Here is an 18,138-nt window from a genome sequence, read left to right on the forward strand (position 1 = left end):
ACTGGAGAGGATCATGATCCAAAGGCCATTGCAGTTTCATTTCAATTATTTGCCATATTATTAACCAATATCAAAAGCGTAAAAAACATACAAGAAAATGACATCACGCAGTAAACAACATAGTAGACTCAACTTCCAATAGAGAATGCCCCTTTTTCGAAACCAATTGACACTAGTTCAACCGGTTTTTAACTAAGAAATTTCAATATCTCAATAAAGGAAAAGGAAAATCCTTTAAAAAGTATATGGAAGAGTTTATTAGATTGAAATCTTTAGTTTTTCAACAAGGAGAATTTTAATTAATATAACAAATATTGCACAATCATCTATCTAAATTACTAAAATATCTCAAGTACATAGGTTAAAAATTCTTCTCACCAAACACCTTACAAAAATAATTCCAACATCCAAACACAAAAAGGAGCTCCAAACTAGAGCACACGAGAGCAATCAGCTAAAAAATGTAAAGTTTTTTTTTTTTTCCTTACAAGTATCTTCTAATGCATAGTTGTTACTTAGTGTATCATCTCTGATCTCACACCCTTCGGCAATTTTGAAAATGTATAACAGTAAAAAAAAATAACATACAACATGTAGGCTTTAGCTTGCAAGAACTACATATGGTACGAGCTTCAGCTTCCCGATTAATACAATGTATGAGAAATATGAAGTAGAGATACTATCTGCAAGCGTGAATGTTAGCCAGTAAAATCCATGACCAACCCATGATCACTTTCACCAACCATGATGTCCATGACCAAGCCCATATGCGTCCATATAATTAGCTCCATGGATGTGAGCATCACCATAGTGATCATGTCCATGACCATGATCAGGACTTTGATGGTGATGATGATCATGACCACTGCTTTTTGCTTCATCAAGCATCTTCTGTACGTGCTCTGGGGTGGACTCCTGTTCAACTTTCCTAATAGACTTTGGTAATGACAATACAAACTGAGAAATTTTTTCAGCTATCTCAACGGCTGCGTCCTCCTGAGATCACACAACTGGATCCAGATTAGACTAATGATGAAAAGCAGATATCTGAACAGCAATATATAACTTCTACAGAACATAAAAATCAGCAAACTCTGCAGATATGTGTAAGAGTTTTTTTTTTTGGTAGAATATGTACAAGAGGTTTGCATGGCCAGACTAGTTAAGTTGAAGCATATGGTTCATGTTTCACACAAGATTAGAAAAAAAAAAAAAAACTCACAAAAACTAATCATTCATTTATGCACAGGGTAACACAAAATTCATTAAATTGTTTATTATCTAATCAAAGTAGTTGACTCTATAGGTTCATCAGTCTTCTTCTGCCTTCACTACTTTACAACGGAGTTTGACTGACTAGGGACCGTAACCTCATGCTTTGAACCAGATCGGAAAAAAACCCACATAAACTGATAATGCAAAAACCAAGGTGTATAGACTAATAGACAAATTGAAAAGTTAACATCTATATTCGATAGCATCTTGGATAGTTCAAAAAATTCAATCAAAGTACAGCAAGCAAGAGTTTTCAAGAGAAATTTAGATCAACATAACATACCATGGTGACAACTGACAACATCACAAAATCTAATACCAAAATAAATTAGCCTCCGATAGCAGTAAGTAACCAGCTCATTCAGTAGGAAGAACATAACAACTTGAGAAAGCCTAACACGAAAACAATAACAAATGTTGATCTCACCTGAGCCCACCGGCCTCCAGAATGCGTAAGAAAACCGGCCTGTGGAAGGGCACTTGCAACCCGGTGACCCTCCCGGCTCCATTCTTCGGACCACCCAGCAGACCACACCACCTGCATTGGCACACCTTTCAGCCCCTCACCCCACTCTGCCAAGTCAAAGCTAGAATTCACCCTCTTCCCAACATTCACAACCGCCCTCCTCCCATCCCTGCCCTTCAACAGCGCCCTCGACCCCTCCGAATCCGCCACACCAACCCTCTTGGAACAGCACAACCCCACCACCTTAGCAAACACAAAAGAAACCCCCACCACAACCTCCCTCACCACAGGCACCTCCAGAGCCCAAACGGGAAAAGCCCCCTTAGTAGACGACGCCGTATCGATAAGCGTCACGCTTCTCACCAACTCAGCCCTCTCAGAAACAAAATCAGCACTCAACCCCAATGCCGAATCGTGAAGAATCAAATGAACAGGTGCAAGCCCCATGGAATCAATAACTTCACCCAACACTTTCCCCATCTCTTGCGGACCCAAATCAATAGGCTTTCTTATTTTCCTCTTCGACATGCGAGCTTGAATTTCCTCGTAGGGAATTTGACCTGTTTCGACCATCTGATCAAACGCCCAGAAAAGACCCCTCTCTTGAATCTCACTGTAGACGTACCAAAACCTCCCAAAAACCCCGTTGGCGCCGCCCTCGACGGAGACTTCGACGGAGTTGTCGGAGAAGCCGTGTCCGGGGAGGTCGAGGGAGGTGACGTGGAGGCCATTGGCGGCGAGGGATTTGGCGAGGTGGCGGTAGGAGTAAGAGCTGAGACCTTGGCCGTGGACAATGAGTATGTTTTCGGACGATGTGGGACCCTCTTGGAGGGTGAAGACTTGGAGGGGGGTTTCGTCGGGGTGTGTTTGGACCTTGATGGTGCGGCCGTTGGAGTAGTGGTGGCGGAGGGGGGAGGGAAGGGTGAGGAACCAGGTTTTGGAGTCTTGGGGGGAGAGGGTGGAGGAGGTGAAGACGAAGAAGAGAGTGAAGAGGGAGACGGAGAGGGTGAAGTAGAACCAGAAGGAGAAGGGGTTGTTGTTGGGTTTGGTGGGTGAGATCTGTGAGCGTGAGTGTGTTGGTTGCTCTGGTTCGGGTTCTTCTGTGATGATAGCCATGCTCACCGCCCACTGCTCCCAGCTTCGCTGTGGCTACAAGACTAAAGCCTGTCAGTGCTCGTTACGGGGGACAGCATCATTGCGTCTCCCACTCCCACCTCCACCGTAAAATTAATATTTCTGTAAAATTATATAATTTTTTCTATTTTCGTTTATAAAACAAAAACATTAAATAAAATTTAACTTATTAACATAAATCTAGAATATATTAAAAAAATACTCATTATATTAAAAAGTATAAAGTAATCAAATCTTAAATTCATTTTATATTTTCAATACTTCAAGTATATTTATTTCTATTTTAGTGCTATTTTTACAAATAATTAGAATCATTGTAAGAGATTTTTTTATTAAAAAATACTTATGGCCCTCTCTAGATTTTTTTTTTATAATAGGAGGGCTTAATTTGTCTGTTTTTTTTTTATATAGATGGTGTTTTTTTATAAGGTTATATTTGGTGTTTGTAAATTCAAGTTGCTAAATTGTTAGTATTTGTGACAATTGACACGCGCAAAATATAATAAAACTAACTTTTTATATACATACCAATATTTTAGGTTTTAACGTGTTTGTTTTAACGGTGAATATGCCATTGCAGGAGGTCCAAAGTGACTTCACACGTCGAAGCATGTCTTTTGTTGCTTCTCGAAACGCAAGTTGGATTGTCGTAAACATGCTTAATCGATATAAGATATATCACTTTTGAGAGAGAAAAAAATACTAATTTACTTAATAGTTAATATGTTAATTTAGATATTTGCAACATGAAATCATATAAAATCTTTTGATTCAAGTAGTAATGAGTTTGATTTTTCTTTAAGTAACGTGTTAAATTCATGTTTTGTTCGTAAAAGAAAATAAGATTAATTATATTTTTGATTTCTAAACCTCTTTTAGTTTTTATATTTAATCTCTAGACAAAAAATTCATCAGTCTTGGTTCTTGATATTTTGATCTTGCGGTTAATTCTTCTAAATGATGACCTTTTATATTCGTTTTTTATCATTACTTAATTATATTTTCCGGCGGTTAAAATAGCCAGTAAATTATTCACAAAAGTTTTTGAAACCTTTTATTTAACAAGTTCTGGCGGTTCTTGGCACCTAGAAATTGATCTTTCTGGAATACACGTATCAGATCAGCAAACCCATATCAAAATCCATGCTTTGAATCTTGAAAACCCTAACATCAGTAGACGAACAAACAACAACAACATCCATACTTTTCAAATTTGATGAAACAAACACTAGACCCTCTCAATCTTCCACTTCTGACTCTTCTTCGATTTTCTGAAGCATTACTTCCCTGAGCTCCTGGAACCCGAAACACAGTTTCCCCTCTTCGAATTCAACTCCAAATCCAAAATATTCAACCTCGAAACCCGAAACCCGAAACCCCTAACATTAGTTGAGAAGGAACCTCAATTGAATCGGAAACCCAAACCTCACATTCTGAGCACCTATGTCTTGGTAGCAACCAAAAAACCGAGAATGTCGATCTCAGGTCTGCGACTAAAAAATCTCAGAGCTAGTCGATGTTGGCTCCTCCTCGTCGGAGTTGGGTCGATGTTGATGGAGAGGTCGGCATTGGCGTCGACGGTGACCCGAATTTCCGACGCGCGCCGCCGACGAGGGTAGGGGTGGCGCGGGGAGGAGGGGTGGATTTGACAGGTAGCGCGTGGTGGTGAGTATTAAAGAGAACATGTTCGTCATGGTTGCAGTGCCAAAGAGAGAATCGGGAGTGCGCATGAAGGGATGGGATGGGTCCGATGGGTAGTGCATGAGTGTGAGTTGATGATTACTTATGTACCCATTCAGGTATGTTGTTGCCTGTTGGTCGCTCTTACCATTTGTTGCTGCTGTTGATAGTTTTCTTTTCTTTTCCTTTTTTTTTTGGTTGATATTTATGAAAGATATAGTTCCTGTTGTAGACCTGTAGTTCAACATCAGAAGATTGAGGATTTTTTAATTGCAAGAGGCAGTAAAATAGCTTATTCTCCCATAAATTTAGCTCTAATTATGCTTCTCTACTGATGTAGTAATGGCAAGTCCTTTCTTTTAAGAGTTAATATGGAACCAGCAGAGGTCCTTGAGGCCTATTTAATTGTGGACAATCCAGTGCCGAATGGCTTTTAGTCAATCAATTACGAAACTTTATAGAATATTAATCCTTCACATAATGGGATAAGGCTTTGTTTTTGTTGTTGTTATAGAATATTAATCCTATTCCTATAAAACCCAAGCATAGGTAAAATACTAATAAGAGATTATAAATAATCTTTTTTCTCCATACCTGCATTGTTGAAACTATCCTTGGGAAATTTACCATTGAGTAGAGTTGGTTGTTCATTCCATTCTGAATGCTTCTTTATATTTTAAGTTAGTGATGGTTGATAGCTGCTATAGTGTTGTTGCATTGCGGAATTTCTTGGATCCGCAATTGCAACTCCATCTGCTATTGCAGCTGCTATGGGTGCCGTGTCATGGTCGCCACATGCATCCGGCATCCTCTTGCCATCTTCAACGGTTCTCCATCCAATTGGACTTTGATTTAATATTATGTTAATTTTTATGCAATTTATTTTTATTTGCATACAACTTAATTTTTTATACATATATAATTGATATATATCATATATTTGAACTGGTATCTGACTTCTTCTATTTGCTCGCAATGCTATCTGCTACATGTTATAGCAGATTATTGGCTATTCACCATTTTCCACGATCCACAATTGATGACACTTTTAAATTTTAAATGTATTTTCTGAGGACTTGAAGTGATGCTTTCAGTTTTCATTTGGTCTTTTTTCTCATTTTCTCCTGTACTTTAAAACGTTCTATTCTGAGCTATATATCCTTTCGCTCACTTGTTTACTAACCTGGGAATAACTTGCAGATTAAATTGGTTGATTTGTCTCTGCTTTCGGCTGCAGAGATTGATTGGCTTAATAACTATCACTCACTAGTCTGGGAAAAGGTATTTTGCTTTGGCTCTTTTAGGTACATTGGATTTGCCTTCTAGTGTGTTCAATGGCTTTCTTTTTGTTCTTGTTTTGTTCTTCTTTGGATTCTCCTCAGTCCCTTTTTCCCTATCTATTATGCAAGTGCATTCTCTCTGAAGGCCATGTGTACCATGGTTTTGCTTTTGTAATTGCCTGTCTAATCCTTAGTCTTAGGTTTCTTTAAATATACATTTTGATGCCACTGCAACCCAGCAATTTAAGAATACTAAAACGTCATGGAACATGCTTGTGTTTATGTTTATCTTGTCTGATCACCCTCTCTCTTTGGCATGTCCACGGAATGGAACCAGTCCTTACACCCTCTATAAGAATCTAAAGTCCTGCATTGTGCAGTCTGGCCTGTCCCCTTACTCCTACACCCTCCAGTCCCCTAACTTCCACTAAATTTTCTATTTTGTAATCTTGTATGGTTGATTGTGTTGTAACTACTATGATACCTCGCAGGTTTCACCATTGTTGGATGGCTCTGCTCGCCAATGGCTTTGGAACAACACTCTGCCTATCGTCCATGAGAAAATTTAATGTTTTTCATGTTAATGTGCTATGGTACTCGAGGTTGACATTCTGGCCTGCTGCCTCCACGTCTATTTTGTCTATACTGCTTATCTACATCATTCATATAGGAAACTCTGTGAAATGTGAATAAAATAGTGAGTAGGGATTACATGAATTTGATCATAGGATCTTTGGCTGGACAAATGAGCATTTAGCCATTTGCACCCTTTTAAGTATGCTTACTTGTGAGATTCAATATAATTTTTTAAGCTGTTGTGAAAGTTTACCCTCTCAACTCTGTATCTTAGAAGTTATATATTAAACAAAAAATAATGATACAGTCTCGAATTTCTTGCTTTCCATGGTATCAATTATAATAGAAGATAAAATGAAGACTCTCCAGACACCATCCCATTCTGTCACTCGCGCATACTGAATTGATGCTTATTTATTGAGTCCTAATGATGTCAAAGAAACTTTTGACGTTCAAATTCAATTACTGCTCTGCCAAAAACATGTGCGGGAATCTATACCAAAAATATTGTAATGTGGTTTCTCTTGGTGGCATGCACTGGCCCGGCATTTGGGCCTTTTCGATATAAAATTTTATTACTATCATTAGATTTGTAACTTAACTTTTGGTATCACGTACCTTATGGTTATCAGATTATGATTCTTTTCGGACTAAATTTAAAGTTTATGGACCCTATTACCAACGAAAAAATTATGACCCAACTTGTATGAAAATTGCTATTCTAAACAATCATACATTTTAAACTATTTTTTTAAGAAATACTCTAACCCTAACCATAAATTCATATTTGTGTGAATGGCGACTATGACAATAATCGGTTTAAAAATAAAAAGAAAAATGATTTTATCATTTAATGGCTGCAAATATAGACTACAGTGAAAGATATTTATGGTTTTAAAAAAGTATCATTATACTTTGATATTTTTGCTAATTGTTAATTAAAGAAAGTAATTTTACTTATGGCATGCATTTTCATGGGCCATAAATAAAAGAACACACTAGATACTTACTGAACAATGTAATATTTCAAAATCAAAGAAATGAAGCAATGACTCTCTTAAAGAAAGTATTCCATAATAACAACTTAAATATTTACTGATCTCAAGTATGGAATCACTGGACATTTCGGCAGAAGAAATAAATTATAAGATATTCTTACCGTACTTGAGAATTAAATTCAAATTTAAAGATTAAATTCTATTTTTTATTAAAAAAAATACTAGTATAAATATTTAATTTATAGATTTTGGACCAACCAAAACTTGTACTTTTGTTTTGTTTATATATAAAGATGACTAATTCTATATAAGTGAGATGAATTAATATTAAATATTATAATAAAACATCAAAATTAAATATAAAGTCATAATTTTAAATAATCTTTAATCTTAATAATTCATCATGTGTGTTGTTATATTAACTTTTTGTGATTCTCTATCCTTTTCACGGTGCACGCTATTTTTTATTATTTCCTGAAAATAAAACTGACATTTTGTTAGAGAATTTCTTCATAGTAATTCTCAATTAGTATTTATTTATGATATGAATTCCAAAGAAGAAGAAGACTCGAAGGAAGTTATATAGAAATAATAAAAAAAAAAACTCGAAGCAGTAAAATTAGAGAGAGGGTCAAGTCAATAATAATGATGAGTTGAACAAAGGGTGGACGTCGTGTCTGTAGAAAGGGGTGAAAACTGAAAAGGAAATTGAAGCATACGAAAACCAAATTAACCAACAAGTCCAGCCAACTAAACAATTAACAAAACGGCCCCAAAAATAACTTTTATTATATTCTCAAGTCAGCCAAAATTTGAAAAGTGATGTTGGCGACCCCTTTTCCCTCTTCCATTCTCCCCCTTGTATTTGTATAGTTCAGTTCTGTTCTGTGGTTGCCGACGCACTCGAATCTCTCTTCAGTCTTACTCTCACAACAGAGATCACTACCAATGCAAGACATTTTCGGATCAGTTCGTCGATCACTGGTATTCCGCGGTTCGCCGGAGAACGAAGAAGCCTCCTCGCTCGGAGTCGGAGGAAGCCTCGTCGATAAGATCAGTTATTGTATCCGAAGTTCCAGAGTCTTCTCCAAACCCTCGCCGCCGTCGCCTCCGCCGCCGTCCTTTCCTAAGAACGCTGCTCCTCCGATCCGATGGCGGAAAGGCGAGTTGATCGGTTGCGGCGCCTTTGGCCAAGTCTATGTTGGAATGAATCTCGATTCCGGAGAGCTTCTTGCGGTTAAACAGGTCAATTACTTTCTGAGTTTTTTTCTTCGCTTCATCGTTAATTTCCGCTTTATAATTTTATCTTCATTTTGAACTTTTATTTATTTATTTATTTCATTTCCTTTTGGAGTTCGGTTCTTCGCTTCTGTTTGTTTCTCCTTTTCGCTTGATTCTTCGGAATTAACTTTGTTGTAGTCTCTTCTTTTATTATAGTTTGTCATTTCGGTTCGCATTTATTTGACTTGACTGCGATTTTAGCTTTGTTGCTTAAATTGATTTTGTTTTCTTGTCTGTGTTTTTAGGTCTTGATTGCGGCAAGTAATGCTACGAAGGAGAAGGCACAGGTTCGTTGTTTGATTAAGTTCTATTTGCGACTGCTTCTGATTGCATCTACTGAAGCACTTTGATGCCAGTCAATTGTTGTAACTTATAAATTATACTCGTTTGTTAGTTGTGTATACAGTTCTAAATAATTAACAGGATTGCTGTAACTTATATATGTTTGATTGTGCCTTTTGCTGTTAGTTGTTGCAACTTATTTTTAGCTAAAGGCATTGCAATTGCTTTGTTATATGTTTTTTTCATCTGAAATATCAAATTCAAGGTTACTGCAAGACTTGAAGTGGGGAAGTAAATCTGTAATTTATGCTTCAAACTAGGGATTGTCTTCGAGTGATGAGAAAACAGTTTCCTTTTCACATTATGTAAATGCTTTGTTTATTTTTCTGAAACATGGCATGATTCAGATTTTGGGCTGTTATTATCTTTGAGATTTTCATTGAACTAAAGTAGTCCTTAGGTGGTTGTTTGATTAATGTTTTGTCATACTACTAACAGGCTCACATAAAAGAGCTTGAGGAAGAAGTTAAATTACTGAAAGACCTTTCACATCCCAACATTGTTGTGAGTATTATATACTATTGGTCAAAGATACTTCAAGCCAATTAGTTCACCTGGACTATCTCTTGACTGAATAGTTTTTTATGCTGTAGCGATATTTGGGTACGGTCAGAGAAGAGGACACCCTAAATATTCTCCTGGAGTTTGTTCCTGGTGGATCCATATCATCACTATTGGGGAAGTTTGGGGCATTCCCTGAGGCTGTAAGTTTTAGTTACTGAGCCACTATACTTTGGTGATTTCATATGCCAAATCACTTTCAGTCTTTCACTAATTCATTCAACAGGTAATAAGAACCTACACAAAGCAGCTACTACTTGGACTCGAGTACTTGCACAAAAATGGAATCATGCACAGAGACATTAAGGTGGATTTTTATTTCATTGGTATGCATGTTATCTTGTTCTTTTCTGGTGGCTGATGTTCAAGTTTTAATTAATTTCAGGGGGCCAATATTCTTGTAGATAATAAAGGATGCATAAAACTTGCAGACTTTGGGGCATCCAAACAAGTCGTTGAGCTGGTAATCTCAGTCTTATATGTAGCTCTACTATTGTGTATGTCGCTTTACCTTTGTGAGGGCTCTTCTGTTTGCACATTTGTTTAAGCAGTGCCTTTTCCTTTTAATCTAGGCAACCATTTCTGGTGCCAAGTCCATGAAGGGTACTCCATATTGGATGGCTCCAGAAGTTATTCTCCAGACTGGGCATAGCTTGTAAGGACATTGACCCTCTACTGTAGACATATTTTATAATATGCTGCTCTGTTTTTAATATTCATTGACATGATTAAAAACTGGAAGTTTCTTCTGGACAGATATCACTTGGTATCATACTTTTGATTGACTGTTTATGATTCCAGGTGTTGACCATTCTGTGAAAAAGCTTTGTATATCTAGAGTTGTGTTAGAACTGCCTGCCTTAATTATACAATGATGGTTTCTGTTAGAAAATATAAATCTTTGCTTGGTATATCGAAGAAGTTAGTGGCAGGAATTTTCAGCAAGACACATACGCTAACTATGCTTTTAAAGTTTCTGGTCCTAAGCAATTTGAAGCAGAGTGATTGTTGCTTGAATCTTAGTTGCATTCTCTAGTAGAGATAGTTATGTTTTAGATGAATGACATGTATGAATTCAAGGTCAAGGGTTCTACCTTTGAAATTCTATTGGGAGATTCATATATACTGTTCTTGGGGCATTGCTTGAATCTTTTGTTTTGTTTTTTTGTGCATGTGTATAATATATTTTGGTAATGATGTTCATTTGAAGCCAAATAAAGACGTTTCATATATTTATGCTTTTTCAGCTCTGCTGACATATGGAGTGTGGGTTGTACTGTGATTGAGATGGCCACTGGAAAGCCTCCCTGGAGTCAGCAATACCAACAAGAGGTATCTCTTATTCTGACTCCTTAAATTCTGTTAGAGGTTCTCTTTGAACATTTACTAAAAGAATGAACTTTCAGGTTGCTGCTCTCTTCCATATAGGGACAACTAAGTCTCATCCGCCAATTCCTGATCATCTCTCAGCTGCAGCAAAAGATTTTCTGCTAAAATGTTTGCAGAAGTATGTTACTTTTAATTTTCTCCTGCTTTGCTTGTATCACAAATTTCTAGTTTTAGTGTGTTTCATTGTGTCAATTATGTTTTTTGAAGTATATGATGGAAGATTGATCATGCAAAACATCATTGAGTTTTTCTTTTTGGTGGGTGGTGCGGGGGCAAGAAGGGGATTGGGGGAGAAAGATTCCTCAGCACATTTCTATATTGTCAACTATTTCTCAAAAAAGAGGAGTTTAACATTCAAGTTGTTAGTTGTGTCACTTGTGTGTGTGTGTGTGTGAGAGAGAGAGAGAGAGAGAGAGAGAGAACGTATGCCTAGTATGCTTTCTTTTCAAATGTTCATTATCAGATTACAAAATTCACTTATAAATATATAATCCTTCTGTAGGGAACCAATTTTGAGGTCATCGGCATCAGAACTGCTGCAGGTGATTCTATGAGCATTTTCTCTCTAGACTGCACATACGAAATATATAAATTTGAGTGGCCATTACTAGTAGTATTATTTTTCATGAAATATTTCAGTTCTCCCTAAGATTAGTTTTGTAACTTACTGCAGCATCCCTTTGTTACTGGTGAACATATGAATTCTCTTCCTCTGTCATCTAATGTCACGGTATGTAAAATGAAGTGGTATTTAAAATGCTGTTGTATGTATCTTTTATTAACCAATTTTTAAGAAAAATCACTTCCAATTCTGACAGGAAAACTTTGAAGCTTCTTCACCATCATGTGCCCCAAATGATGATGAATCCTTGTAAGTGTTAAACATTTGGCAGCTATTTCTGTGGAACATTTAACGGAGCTATATTTTAATAGTATATTATTTCTTGATGCTAGTGAAGGGTAATATGATATTGTTTAAATAACTTTTATGATTTATGTAGCCTTTTCCGTTCAACTGTAAATCCTCTGGACTCGGGAAATAAACAGTCGTGGGGAATGAGCAATGATGATGATATGTGTGTGATTGATGACAAAGAAGATTTCTCGCAGAGTGATGCCAAATACAAATCATTTATGTCAACTAATAATATTGAGGTGATTGCATTCAGGCCCTTATTGCTTTATTTAATATTAAATTAATGAGTTCTCAAACATTTTTTTTATTGTAGAGTTTCAACCCAATGTCTGATCCCTCTGATGATTGGGGGTACAAATTTGATGCAAGTCCAGAACTGGAAAATAGAGGGGTTAGTTTTGGCACTGATGTAAGTTACATGCCACCTGATCAGTCAGGGGATGATGATAAGGGGCAGAAAGATTTCTCCTTTCCAGGTGTGCCATCTCTGTCAGAGGAAGACGATGAACTCACAGAGTCAAAAATTAAAGCTTTTTTGGATGAGAAGGTATTGCTTTTAGTTTAGTTGAAATTGAGTTAGTCCTTCTGCTGTAACTTCACCAATCTTTTTGTCCACTAACTGCTGTGTCATAATGATGATTATGCATTTATGACAGGCTCTTGAACTGAAAAAATTGCAGACACCTTTATATGAAGAGTTTTACAACAGTTTAAATACATCTTGTTCTCCCAATGTGATTGAGAGCACTAGTGAGGATACTGCTTGTCGAAAATATTTGAAATTACCTCCTAAAAGCAGGTCACCAAGTTGGGTACCAATTAGCACTCCATCTAAAGCCGTTGATAATTCTGAAAGTCCTGGAAGTAATGGCCGGTCATCATCAACTGTTGGCCATGTAAATAACCATAGTCCACAGGATATTCCAGCATCTCCCCTTAATGAATGGAAAGGACTGACAGTTGACTCTCAGCAGCAGCCCAGTAGCCCAAGGTTGGTTTGTTTTTGCCTTGCTTTGCTTTTCTTAGCATCAATTATTTTCAGAAATATAAAGTAATTTATGTATGTTGTACTTGCAGTCTAAGCTTTTCTGAGAGACAGAGGAAGTGGAAAGAAGAGCTCGACCAGGAGCTTGAGAGAAAGCGAGGTTAGAAGTCTCTTTTTAGTAAAATATCTAAGAAGTTCCTGTAATTCCAATTTTGCAGCTGTCGCCTGTCATTAATTTTGGTCCTTAACTTTGGTGTCCATTAGTTAATTTGATCATTGACTTAGTGTGTGTCAGTCAATTTAATCTCTAATATCAGGTACTAAATCAATTGATGATCGTTAAATTTAAGTATCAAATGGACGATACTTGATTAACTTTGATAAAATAAGGAGAACCAAATTGACTGTTAGTGTCAATTTCAAGAATTTCATAAACCAGGGATTAAATTGACCGATGATGCTAATTTTGAGGATCAAATCACTTTCTTTTAACTTGTTTTTTGCTTATCAATAGTAGCACTATATTTGACTATTTAATGTAAGCGAGAGGCATGAGGAGAGACTCCAAAGTTGTCTTTGTCGTGCATAACTGAAAAATACTTTAGATGATCAAAACATAATATGCTAGCTGAATTAGTATAATTAATTTATTTACAAGTTGCATGGGACAAACGTTGCAGAAATGATGCGGCAAGCTGGCATGGGCGGAAAGACATCTTCACCAAAGGATCGAGCTTTAAATCGACAGAGGGAGAGGACAAGATTTGCTTCTCCCAGCAAATAGAGACTCGTTAGAGCATTCATTCTGCTTTAACTACTGGGATTGCAAACATGTCTTACTGCAGTTTTGTTGGGGTTGTTAATGTTATATATTCATCCAATTTGGCCGTTTTGCCATATGAAAAATCTCACATGCTTTATCTTGTCCGTGTTGTTGTGCCATGTAAAGCGTTTTTATACGTGTGTTGCTTGAAATTTTTTTACTTTCCTTTGGGGTTTTGAGAGATGCATGGCCGTCAACTTTATGCCCTTTCTGTATTATGAAAATAGAAATAATCAGAACTATGTGGCGCAAGATTGCCTAAGAATCTGTTGCCACTTGTCTCTCCTTTTCCCCTGCTAATTGTTTCTCAATGGTAATTTGTGGTCTCATTTGTTACTCCTGCTGTACGGAATTAATCCCTTGATGATAGGAAACTTCTCATTATATGATATTAGAACTATAATCTATAATTGTTAATTTCAACTTTTTTTATTATATAGAAACAGAGTTGATTAAGAGTCAGGCACAAAAAATTATATTTAAAACTTTGAAATAAATTAATATTTTATTGGAGGACATTAGGACAGATGACGGAGAAATTAAAAAAGGTTAAATATTTCAATAATGTTTTTCACACAATTTCTTCAAATTTAATTTCTAAATATTATACATTTTGATAACATTTTTCCCCGCTATTTTTCTAAAGTTCAGGAATTGAATTAATCCAAATTAAAATAGAGAAACTATACAAATTTTTATAAAAAAAATAAGGAACTAAAACATACTTAACCTTTTTAATTTCTCCATCATCTGCCCTCATTTTTCCTTTCACTCACTCTCTCTCTGCTTTTCTTTTTTTAGCTGTAGAGGCAAGACTATGGGAGAGGATCTATTTTAAGAAAAGAAGACTGGGATCATTTCTGGCGCTACTCTCTCAAGTCTCTATCTCTATTTTTTCTCTCCATCATTTATCTTCATTTTTCCATTCACTCTCTTTCTACTTGTTTTTTGGCTACATAAACAAGATTGCAGAAAAGGATCTATTTTGATTGAAATAAGATGTGAAAGTTACTTATTTATAGTTAGCCAATCCATTCCCTTTTTTGGTAGTTAACCAATCCATGACCTGCATAATATAAAAAAAAAATATTTTTTTATCCATTGTACAGTAAAAAGAAATTACTATCCTATATACCATTTGGGTAAAAAGTTATATTTTCCACTAGTAATAAAAAAAAATTGCAAGTTTAACCCTGAGTCTTGTCGCGAAATTAAGCATATTCAAACATGGGTCAATGTTTATTTAACACGTGTTTATAAAATAAGTAAAAAAACGTATAAAACAAGGATATTTACACAAACACTCTCTAGGAGCTAGCATTATTTTTGAAGCTAGAAGCTTATTTATTTACTCTAAAAAAATAATAAAAACCCTTCCGACTCTTGAGAATTGAGATATTATTGACCTCATCAAAGCTTTAAAAAAAAGTAGCATGTCACTTTGCTGGGCGTTGTTTCACTCCACTTACCAATCCATCATTTTGCTGTGTGCTTTTCCTGCTTTTCAATGGTGAAACAAATCTTGTTGCCAGCCTTGAAGGAGAGAAAGTTCGACATAATTTTGATGCAACTGATCTCTTTGGAGAATACTTCCTCAAATTTATTACCCCATTACTTTTTTGCACAGTTTTCTTGCTCTTTAAAGGTGAAGCTAATAATCATGTTGCTATTCTAGAAGGAGAGGAAGTTCGAACCCATCTCTTTGTTTGAGGAGAATTCTTCTTGCTGAAACTCAAAAAACTCAAACTTGTAGTTGTAGGTCTTGTGGGTGAAGAAGAAATAAACATAATTGATGGGTTTTTTACTTTGACTTGAACTTTGGAAGCTGCTGAAGGTGGTGGGGACTTGATCAAACACTTTTGTTGTGTTCCTATGTTTCTTGATATGACAGGAGATTTTGTCTGGCAAAACTGTTGTTGCCTTGAAGAATGTGTAGACAAGAATAAAGGTTTGGGGACTAGCATTGTCTTGTTAGTTCTATTGCTAGCACATGCCCTATTTGGCAAACACTTGTTATCATTCTTTTTCTTGTTAGTTCTATTGCTAGCACATGCCCTATTTGGCAAACACTTGTTATCATTCTTTTTGTCAAAGGCTTTTGGAGGAGAAATCTTAAAGTTGATCCTTGAACGAGCCCGTTGAGGTGGTGGGGTATCAGAGACTGGTTTAATTTGCTTCTCTTTCCTTCTTCTAGCATTGAGTTGTGTGTTTTCAAGGTCAACTTTCTGGTTTGACCGTTGGGACAGTGGAGTTTTTGGTTCCTTGGTGGCAGTTTTCCTACTAACTGCTGAAACTATTTCTCTGGCAAATTGACTTGCCTTATAAATTTCTCCAACAGTTTCGCCAACAAGCATTGCTGGCAATGACATTTGCCTCCATTCTTCACCTGAATAAAGATAACATTTGCAAGTGAAGGGGTAAATAAGATGAATTCAATTGACCTCTTGTTTTTACAGAAAAACTAATGAATGATTGCACATTATATTAACTAATGAATGATTCACTTAAGTTTTGACAAAAAGACTACTTCATGGCTAAGAGTATAACTGTATAAAAGACAGAGAGTTAACAAGATCACCTGAATTAGTTGGCTTAGGAAACTTCCCCGGGGTAAATCTTCTTGGTGCATCATGCTTGATCCTTCAAAACATGTAGTAAGATTGTTACACTCTTAATCAATAAAAAAACATTCCACCATTACTTGAAAGTTTAACACCATACTTAACAATATTGAATGATAAATTATTAGATAATTTGAGATTGTTACAGTCTTTACTAATCTTCATATGAAACATAATCGAATGTTATTAATTCTTTCTTTTTATTGAAAAACTTAAATATATACTACAAAAAAATTCACGGAGACAATAGACGCCTGATGTTCTGAAACTAACTAATAATTTATAATATCTAATCCCATACTTAAACAATTTTTAATTGGGGGTGGAAATTTTTCCATTCTAATCAAATTACATTTTTTTTATAAACTAATCTTAGAATTCGAATAGAATGTAACCAAAACCAAAATTTACCTGACAGATTCTTGCTTGCACCTTAGACTGGTTCGGAGATAACCTTTGGTGCTGCGAGGGCTGAGACTTACCCCTGACACCACCTTCTTTCCACCGGCCACCGTGTACTGAAGTTCCTGTAGTCGAACCATGCACTGATCCACCTTCAAAGACCCACAACAATTCACTGTCAGGGAAGCTCGGATTAAAAAAATAAGGTTTTATTACTTATTCGGTCTTTATATTTACACAATATTTATGCATAATTCTTATACTTAAAAATTACTCATTTTACTATTAGATGTATATTTTTTAATCTGTTTAAGTCCTTGCCATCTAAAATTATAGAAACGAAAATGGACTAAAAAGTGTATATGTATAGAGATTAAAACGAGATAAAAAGTACATGTGTGGAGATTAAAATGAGTGATTTTTAAAAATAAGAATTAAATCATAAAAATTGAGTAATTAAATCTAAAAATAATCAACCAATCAAACAAAGAAAGGAGTGGTGTATAGTGCGAATCTAATTTATAAAGGGTCATTAGAGAAAATGAGTAATGTGGATTAGTTACCTTGTTGAGTGTTTCTCTGATTAGAGCAGGATTGAGAACAGCTAACATTTTGTTTTGCTTTGGTGGGCTTCTAGTAACCATCTTTGGGAAGTGAGTCTCAAAATTTCAATTAGTTAACACTCACTCATAGATATCTCAGAAACTGAATTTCCCTTTTTCTCTCTCTCTTTGAGACCTCAAAACTTGTTCTTCCAGATTCCATAGTTTGGCTCCGAAGTGTCAGAATTCAAACCAAACGGTCCCGTGCAACGTGTGAGCCTATCCACAGGAAACGGCAACGACTATTATTGAACCGTTCTGTTTTCTTTTTAAAAATAAATCACGTTACGTTACCATTTTCAACTCAACGTTTTTATTTGGAAAAACAAAAAATTCAAAAACTTAAAAAATCGTTATAATCTACTTATTCAAATGAATAAATTTCTTTTTAAAATCGTTAAATTACAATAATTGATTATTCAAATTCTAAAAATTAAAACAAAAAATAGTTTTTTTTTACTGGCACCATAGATCATTTCAATTCTTAACGTTAGGGATTCTTAACTTTGAGAACTATTAATAATTATTTTGTTCTTAAACTTTGATATGTTTACAGAAATCAAATTAATTAATAATAATTATGATAAAAAAATTAATTAATAATTTTCAAATTTAGAAATAAATTATCATTATAAATTCCAGGAACAAAATCAATTGATTTGTCAATGTTAAAAATTAAATTAACCAATGAAACTAATTTCAAGAACCATTTTTTTATGATGGTCAAAGTTAAAGAATATATTTTTTTCTTTTAATAACGTATTCAATTTTTAGTGATAAAAAAAATTCAACTGGATGAAGTAACTA

At 35.4% G+C, this 18,138-nt stretch overlaps 3 protein-coding genes and 1 long non-coding RNA gene across 5 annotated transcripts; 2 read left to right on the forward strand and 2 right to left on the reverse strand.

Moving 5' to 3' along the window:
* Window positions 1-455: 455 nt before the first annotated feature.
* LOC100816083 (protein AUXIN RESPONSE 4) lies at window positions 456-2,974 on the reverse strand. 2 transcript variants are annotated; one of them, XM_006577179.3, is made up of 2 exons: window positions 1,703-2,974; window positions 456-1,010 (listed from the first exon to the last, which is right to left on the reverse strand). In XM_006577179.3, the coding sequence occupies exons 1-2, from the start codon at window positions 2,855-2,857 to the stop codon at window positions 975-977; spliced, it is 1,191 nt and encodes a 396-aa protein (XP_006577242.1). In that variant the 5' UTR covers window positions 2,858-2,974; the 3' UTR covers window positions 456-974. The 2 variants fall into 2 exon arrangements, with proteins under 2 accessions (XP_006577242.1, XP_003521705.1); XM_003521657.4 differs by having other exon boundaries at window positions 456-996; window positions 1,703-2,972.
* An 830-nt stretch (window positions 2,975-3,804) lies between these two features.
* LOC100816607 (uncharacterized) lies at window positions 3,805-6,658 on the forward strand. The gene is made up of 3 exons (XR_413703.4): window positions 3,805-4,674; window positions 5,756-5,836; window positions 6,327-6,658. It is a non-coding gene; the product is annotated as an uncharacterized lncRNA (long non-coding RNA).
* Window positions 6,659-7,995: 1,337 nt separating this feature from the next.
* LOC100779001 (mitogen-activated protein kinase kinase kinase NPK1) lies at window positions 7,996-14,042 on the forward strand. Its single transcript, XM_003520761.5, has 17 exons — window positions 7,996-8,654; window positions 8,936-8,977; window positions 9,471-9,536; window positions 9,626-9,736; window positions 9,820-9,900; window positions 9,979-10,056; window positions 10,166-10,248; window positions 10,841-10,925; window positions 11,000-11,100; window positions 11,485-11,524; window positions 11,656-11,712; window positions 11,801-11,853; window positions 11,984-12,137; window positions 12,212-12,445; window positions 12,555-12,889; window positions 12,976-13,043; window positions 13,564-14,042. The coding sequence occupies exons 1-17, from the start codon at window positions 8,358-8,360 to the stop codon at window positions 13,665-13,667; spliced, it is 1,989 nt and encodes a 662-aa protein (XP_003520809.1). The 5' UTR covers window positions 7,996-8,357; the 3' UTR covers window positions 13,668-14,042.
* Window positions 14,043-14,944: 902 nt separating this feature from the next.
* LOC100779527 (probable microtubule-binding protein TANGLED) lies at window positions 14,945-17,582 on the reverse strand. The gene is made up of 4 exons (XM_006577180.4): window positions 17,293-17,582; window positions 16,739-16,881; window positions 16,285-16,346; window positions 14,945-16,092 (listed from the first exon to the last, which is right to left on the reverse strand). The coding sequence occupies exons 1-4, from the start codon at window positions 17,371-17,373 to the stop codon at window positions 15,365-15,367; spliced, it is 1,014 nt and encodes a 337-aa protein (XP_006577243.1). The 5' UTR covers window positions 17,374-17,582; the 3' UTR covers window positions 14,945-15,364.
* Between the last annotated feature and the right edge of the window lie 556 nt (window positions 17,583-18,138).

The sequence above is a fragment of the Glycine max genome, chromosome 3 (genome assembly GCF_000004515.6).
Source record: "Glycine max cultivar Williams 82 chromosome 3, Glycine_max_v4.0, whole genome shotgun sequence".
Lineage (NCBI taxonomy): Eukaryota > Viridiplantae > Streptophyta > Magnoliopsida > Fabales > Fabaceae > Glycine > Glycine max.

What these genes read in the sequence shown, in the direction of transcription:
- LOC100816083 (XM_003521657.4), bottom strand. Translation starts at nt 2,857, where the DNA reads ATGGCTATCATCACAGAAGAACCCGAACCAGAGCAACCAACACACTCA. An exon ending in CTGGAGGCCGGTGGGCTCAG is followed by an intron (nt 997 to 1,702) that starts GTGAGATCAACA and finishes GTGTGATCTCAG; the next exon opens with GAGGACGCAGCCGTTGAGAT.
- LOC100779001 (XM_003520761.5), top strand. Translation starts at nt 8,358, where the DNA reads ATGCAAGACATTTTCGGATCAGTTCGTCGATCACTGGTATTCCGCGGT. An exon ending in CTGCTAAAATGTTTGCAGAA is followed by an intron (nt 11,101 to 11,484) that starts GTATGTTACTTT and finishes ATCCTTCTGTAG; the next exon opens with GGAACCAATTTTGAGGTCAT. An exon ending in CCAAATGATGATGAATCCTT is followed by an intron (nt 11,854 to 11,983) that starts GTAAGTGTTAAA and finishes TGATTTATGTAG; the next exon opens with CCTTTTCCGTTCAACTGTAA.
- LOC100779527 (XM_006577180.4), bottom strand. Translation starts at nt 17,373, where the DNA reads ATGGTTACTAGAAGCCCACCAAAGCAAAACAAAATGTTAGCTGTTCTC. An exon ending in TGCAAGCAAGAATCTGTCAG is followed by an intron (nt 16,347 to 16,738) that starts GTAAATTTTGGT and finishes CATGTTTTGAAG; the next exon opens with GATCAAGCATGATGCACCAA. An exon ending in TCCTAAGCCAACTAATTCAG is followed by an intron (nt 16,093 to 16,284) that starts GTGATCTTGTTA and finishes ATCTTTATTCAG; the next exon opens with GTGAAGAATGGAGGCAAATG.